The 6,864-nt window shown below is 37.6% G+C and overlaps 1 protein-coding gene across 1 annotated transcript; it reads right to left on the bottom strand.

Annotated features, from left to right (window-relative positions):
• Nucleotides 1-4,144: 4,144 nt before the first annotated feature.
• On the bottom strand, nucleotides 4,145-5,086 carry LOC102895263 (olfactory receptor 7A17). Its single transcript, XM_006918791.2, has one exon. It carries the CDS (start codon nucleotides 5,063-5,065, stop codon nucleotides 4,145-4,147), a length of 921 nt encoding a protein of 306 aa, XP_006918853.1. The 5' UTR covers nucleotides 5,066-5,086.
• Between the last annotated feature and the right edge of the window lie 1,778 nt (nucleotides 5,087-6,864).

Below are 6,864 nucleotides of genomic sequence, written 5' to 3'. Positions count from 1 at the left end.
AATCAATTTGCATATGTCGAACTATCCCTGTACCCTTGGGATGAAGTCCACTTGATCATGGTGTACAATCTTTTTAATATGTTGTTGTATTTGGTTCACTAATATCTTAGTTAGGATTTTTGCATCTGTGTTCATGAGAGATATTGGTCTGTAGTTTTCTTTTTTTGTGTTATCTTTACCAGGTTTTGGTATCAGAGTGACATCGGCCTCATAAAATGAGTTGGGAATTATTGCCTCCTCTTTGATTTTTTGGAAGAGTTTGAGGAGAATGGGTATTAAATCTTCTTTGAATGTTTGGTAGAATTCCTGGTGAAGCCATCGGGTCCTGGACTTTTACTTTTTGGTAGGTTTTTGATGATTGTTTCAATTTCCATACTGCTGTTCGGTCTATTTAGATTTTCAAGTTCTTCTTGATTCAGTCTAGGAAGGTTATGTTTTTCTAAGTACTTGTCCATTTCTTGTAGGTTATTAAATTTGGTATTGTATAGGTAATTAAGTTTGGTGTTATATATTTTTCATAGTATTCTTGTATGATCCTTTGTATTTCTGTGATATCAGTTGTAATTTCCCCTCTTTCATCCCTAATTTTGTTTATTTGTGTCCTTTCTCTTTTTCCATTAGTGAGGGGTTTGTCAGTTTTATTAACCTTCCCAATGAATCAGCTCTTCATTGCATTTATTTTTGCTATAGTTTTTGTTTATTTGTTTACAATTTGATTTATTTCTGCTCTAGTTTTGATGATTTCTTTTCTTCTGCTGGCTTTAAGCTTCATTTGTTCTTTCTTTTCTAGTTTTTTAAGGTGAAGTGTTAGGTTATTTATTTGGGCACGTTTATGTTTTTGGAGGTAGGTCTATAATGATATGAACTTTCCTCTTTTGATCGCTTTTGACATGTCCCAAAACTTTTGATATGTTGTACTATCATTATCATTCGTTTCTATGTATCTCTTGATCTCTTTATTTTTCTCTGACCCAGTTATTCTTCAGTAGCAAGTTGTTTAATCTTCATTTTTTTGTTTCTTCCTGATTTCCTTTTGCAGTTGATATCTAGGTTCACAGCATTATGATCAGAGAATATAATTGGTAAGATTTCAACCCTCTTATATTTGTTGAGGTTATTTCTGTGTCCCAGTATGTGGTCGATTCTTGAGAATGTCCCTGTGCACTAGAGAAGAATGTATAAGCAGCTGTTTTGGGATGGAAGGCTCTATAAATGTCAATTATGTCCAGATGGACCCAAGTATCATTTAAGGATGTTATTTCCCTATTGATATATATGGATGATCTGTCCATATCCCTACTACAATGGTGTTTTGGTCTGTTTCTCCCTTTAGTTCTGTTAGTAATTGCTCTACGTATTTTGGGGCTCCCTGATTGGCAGCATAGATATTAATAAGTGCTATATCTTCTTGGTGCATGATTCCCTTTATCACTATGAAGTGTTCCTCAGTATCTTTCTTTACCTTTTTTATTTTGAATCTATTTCATCTGATATTAATACTGCTACTCCCGCTTTTCTCTGAATGCCATTTGCTTGAAATATCATTTTTCCCCCTTTCACTTTGAGTCTATATTTGTCTTTAGAGCTGAGATGTGTCTCCTGGAGGCAGCACGTGCTTGGGTTTTGTTTTTTGATCCAATCTGCAACTCTGTGCCTTTTTATTGGTGAGTTCCATCCATTTACATTTAGGATGATAATTGAAATATGAGGTCAATAAAATATAGTTTTATCTTTTGCTTTCTGGTAGCTCGGTGTTTCCATTGCTTCCTTGTCCATGTGTTTCTGTTTTCTTTATTTTGGTTGGCTTTTGAGGTTTTCACCTCTGGTTCTTCCTGTTTCATGTTATATTTTTCAGTTCTGAATCTTTGGTGTGTGGTTACCTTTACAAATGTGTAAAGGATAGTTATATATATACAGTCATCTATTTTCTTCAGCCCATTCCTTATCTCCACTCACCTTTTCGAAATTGGATCTTTGAATCCTCTTCTTTTCAGTCATTGTTGTCTCAATTTGTTCCTATGTATGCTGAATGTTTATTACTATCTTGTTATAACAATTCACTTCTTATTATTTAAGCTATAAAACCCTGCTCTTAATAAGGATTGCACTCCTTTGCTTCTATTCCCTTGATAGTCACTTTACTCCTAATTATGTATTTTTCTTGTTATTTTGTTTTAGGTGAGCTGACCTCTTTAAGTATTTCCTGTAGTACAAGCTTCGTAGTGGAGAATTCTCTCAATTTTTCTATGCTTGGAAAGGTCTTGATTTCTCCTTCATATCTAAAGGAGAGCTTAGCTGGATATATTACTTTAGGCTGGCAATTCCTTTCACTTAATAGTTTATCTATTTGGTTTCATTTCTTTCTGGCTTATAATGTCTGTGCTGAGAAGTCTGATGATAATCTAATGGCTTTTCCTTTATACATCCCTGGCTGCCTTGAGAATTTTATCTTTGTCATTGATTTTTGATAACTTTAATGCAATGTGTCTTGGTGTAGGCCTTTTGGGGTTGAGATAATTGAGTGTTCTGTTGACTTCTTGAATTCCAAACTCCAGCTCATTCCTTAGATTTGGGAAATTCTTGTCACCTATTTGTCTGAAAATGCTTTCTAGTCCCTACTGCTTTTCCTCGTCTTCGGTAATGCCCATTACTCTTATGTTTCCTCTCCTGATGATATCAGCTAGTTCTTGTATTTCTGTTTCATTATTTTTCATTCTTCAGTTTCTCTCTTCTTCCTTCTGATTTATTTCTAGATTTCTGCCTTTGATATCACTGATCCTTTCCTCCATTTGGTCAAATCTATTTCCCAAGCTTGCTATTTCATTTTTCAACTCTTGCTGTGTGTTCTTCATCTCCAGAATATCTATTCTGTTCTTCTTGAGGGTTTCAATCTCCTTGCTCTGCTCATCTACTTTTTTTTTTAATTCCTGAAATTGTTGACACGATTTGTTTTGGATCTCACTGAGTTTTCTCAGAAGTACCATCCTGAATTCTCTGTCATTTAAGTCGCATATTTCTATGTCTATGAGCCTATTTTCGGGAGGTTTTTCTCTTTCTTTCTGAGATGCCTTGTCACCTTGGTTGTTCATGGTGTTTAATGGACTATTTCTCTGCCTGGGCAATAATGGAAGTGTATTCTGTTGTTTTTCAAGAGAAATTTATTAAATAAAGGTCTCTCTTTAGTCTGCTGCAAAGAAGGAGCTTTTCTTTTGGTTTCCAGTAGGTGGCATCTAAGTTGCTTAGATCCCTAGTAGTTTCCAGAATATTTGCTCAGATTCTCCTGGGGGTCCCGGAGATCTGTCTCTGAAACTATGGGGTGAGGGGCCCTCCGGGTCGGGAGTAGGGGGCTGCAGCTCAGCCTTGGTTTTGCAACCAGGGACAGTAAAAATCAGCTGTTGTTTCTCTGTGGTCCCGCTTCTCTGCTTTCTGCCCTGATGACTGGGCCCTCTGGTCAGCTGCATACAAGCCCTGGCACTTCCAGGCAGGGTTGTTCAGGAAGTCGCTATGCCTTCACCGTTCCCCCTCCTCCTACAGGGAGCTCCGGAAGCTGGCAGCTTCTTTATTACTCCCAGTCCACTGCCGGACACCTAGGGTTCTGACCTGTGGTAGCTTGTCACCTCAGATGTGCTGGTGTGCAGTTTGGGCATTTTTTGCTGAGTTTTAGATGTTCAGCTTATTGTGGTTTCAAGTGGAGAGTCTAGGGACATCTCTCACTTTGCCATGTTTCCGCTGAATTTTCAAAATTTTTCCTTTTCCTTTTTTATATTTAAAATAGCAACAGTGAAAAATCTTTGTAACCAATCTGTTTTGTAACTTTTTATGTACAATTTTTTTTCAATTACACTTGACATTCAATTTAGCAGTTTTTTTTTTTCAGGTATATTGCATAGTGATTATGTATTTATATAATTTACAATGTGATCCCCTCAATAAGTTTGGTACCCACTTGGCACCATACATAGTTATTACAATATTATTGACAGTAAGATGAAATCTTTAAATAACTTAAATTGTAGGTTATCTTTCTGTGAACTGATAAAATTATCATAATTTAGGCCTTCTAGAGTTTTGTCACTCATAAACTGTTACTTATGAACAAATGTCTATGTTCAGACAAGAAAACCTCTTACGTAGAGAATGTTTCTCAGCTGAAAAGCTTTTTGAGGGCTTGCTTTATGTCCTTGTTTTTAAGACTGTAGATGAAGGGGTTCAGCATGGGTGTGACCACGGTGTACATCACTGAGGCTATGGCACTTTCCCTGGAGTTTTGTATAGCAGTGGAACTAAGATACACACCAAGGCCTGTCCCATAGAACAAGGAGACAACCAAGAAGTGAGACCCACAAGTGAAAAATGCTTTATACTTGCCCCCAGCTGATGAAATTCTCAAAATGGAGGATACTATCTTAGAGTAAGAGAAGAGGATAACAGTAAGAGGAATAACACCTATAATTACGGTTGCAAAATACATCACTGCATTATTGAGGAAGGTGTCAGAACAGGCAAGTTGGACCAGCTGATTAAGTTCACAGAAAAAGTGAGGGATCTCCAACTCTGCATGAAAAGACAGTCGTAAAACCATTAAGCTCTGTGTCAATGACTGCAGGGCAGTTATAATCCAGGATGCCATAAGCAGGAAGCCACAGAGCCGGCGGTTCATGATGACCGTATAGTGCAGGGGGTGACAGATGGCAACAAACCGGTCATAGGCCATCACAGTCAGGAGAAAGTCATCCAAATCTGCAAAAAGCATAAAAAAGTATATCTGTGTGATGCATCCTGCATAGGTAATGACTTTTCTCTGTGTCTGGATATTAAGCAGCATCTTTGGGATGGTGGTGGAGGTGAAACAGATGTCTGCAAAAGAGAGATTGGAGAGGAAGAAGTACATGGGTGTGTGGAGGTGGGAGTCAGTGATATAGGCTAAGATAATAAAAAGATTCCCAATGAATGTAACCAGATACATGGACAAAAATAGCCCAAAGAGAAGAGGCTGAAGTAATATCTCTTCTGAGAGTCCCAGGAGGATAAATTCTGAAACAAGTGTTTGGTTTTTTGATTCCATGGAGCCAATGAATCTGCTGGAAAAGAGACATAAGCAATGCAAATTTAACCACAAGCAATGTTGAAAGAAATTAATAGAAATATTCTTGTTTGTCGTTTTGCACACATTTAGTTAATGAACTTCTATGTTATGTATAGATCGATAGTTCTTTAGCTGAAAAATGAGGGAATCTCTAATGCCCCACCTTATATTAGATGCTATTGTTATCGAACTCAGGTTCAGCTGCTTGCTACCCATAACCAATAACTTGGGAGACGAGAGTTTGGTAGGAAGAAATCGGGTTTATTCGAGAGCCGGCATCCTGAGAGGACAGATGACTTCTGTCACAAAAGCTGTCCTGCCCCTTCACTGCAGGCAGGGGTTATTACAGGGAGAAGGCCTGGCAAAGGATAAGGGAGAAATTCCAAAGCCTCAGGAGAGGGCTGTATCCTGAAAGGGAGTGAGTGGCCAAGGCCATCTATCTTGTCTTCTGGCCTTGGCTTGTTTCTCAGGCTGCCTGGATGGGAGGTAAGTAAAACAGAAGAATTAACAAGGAGGAAGTGGGGAGCTCCTTTAAGGGTACCAGTCAGCCTGATGAATGTTCCTTCCACAGCCTGCTCTGATGAGCAACCTGGAGCAGCTGGTCAAGCGGAGATCTAGGGAGTACCTGGCAGTCAGTCTTTGGGCACCAAAGGGTCTGGAGACTATTAGCTCCTTTTGAAGTCTGTTTCTAGAGTTCTCTAGATAAACAGTCAAGCAAACTGTTTTCCTACAACTTAGACTTTAGTTGACAAGGTATTTTTATGTTCTTAAAATATGAGAATGAGATTGTAGCGACAGAAAGGAAAAAGATTTTTTTAAATGGTTACAATCATAAGACTAGAATAAAACTGCAACAATCACAGTTACAATCCCCACTGTAATCTCCTCATTTCCATTGGTATGGAAGTTTTGTTGGTCTACCAGTAGTGGACTCATGAGACAATAATTTATAATGAAATGCTCAACACTGCAGTAAGACATTGTGTTCAGTTCCTCTAGTTGGAGAAAGAGCTTTATGATGCATTTGCTTTCTAGTTGTCTAGGCCTGCCTATATAATTTAGTTATACTTATATGCTTACTTTGAACATTCCATAAGAGATTAATATTAACACTAATCCAGTTAACTCTATAATTTCTCCTAGGACAGGTTTTATTCCAGATGGTATCCAGGAAAATAAATCAGAAAACCAAGGGAGTAGGCATACAAAGGTGGAAAGACAGGGCAGAAAAAGTGAGTTATAATACTCTTATATTAGGTAAAGCCTGTTTGAATCAGGGAAAAAAGCTACATCAAAGAAATGAAGCCTGTGTGCAGTTAGTGTGGAGTTACAATTCCCTTTACCCAATCGCTGACTAGCCACCATAGCCCTCTGTCCACAGCATTTGTCTGAGGCAATTTCCACTACAAATTCTCTGAGACTTTCTTTGTTCATTCATCAAATATTTTTGACCAATCATTTTTTGGGAAGTATCATTGAAGTTCCTTGATATAGAAGTGAAGTTAATTTTTTAAAATATACTTGTCTTTGACAAGTTCTATTACAGCATATGTGTGTGTTGGGGTGGCAATAGAATATCAATAAATCAATAAACTATCTCATGTGATCATTATTATCATTAGTAAAATAATGCAAGGTACAGATAATATAGTATGAAGGAGAAAGGCTTCTTTCTTATGGTCACCTCTGATTAGGGCCTTTTAAGCAGATAATCTTAAAAGAATGAGGATGCAAGTCAAGCCTATATCTTTAGGAAGAGTATTTGGGGCAGAAAAATA

The sequence above is a fragment of the Pteropus alecto genome, unplaced genomic scaffold (assembly GCF_000325575.1).
Source record: "Pteropus alecto unplaced genomic scaffold, ASM32557v1 scaffold388, whole genome shotgun sequence".
In the NCBI taxonomy this organism is placed as follows: Eukaryota; Metazoa; Chordata; class Mammalia; order Chiroptera; family Pteropodidae; genus Pteropus; species Pteropus alecto.
This window is presented reverse-complemented; position numbering and strand designations above follow the sequence as displayed.

Excerpts from the sequence above, each read along its gene's own strand:
- LOC102895263 (XM_006918791.2), bottom strand. The coding sequence starts at position 5,065 with ATGGAATCAAAAAACCAAACACTTGTTTCAGAATTTATCCTCCTGGGA.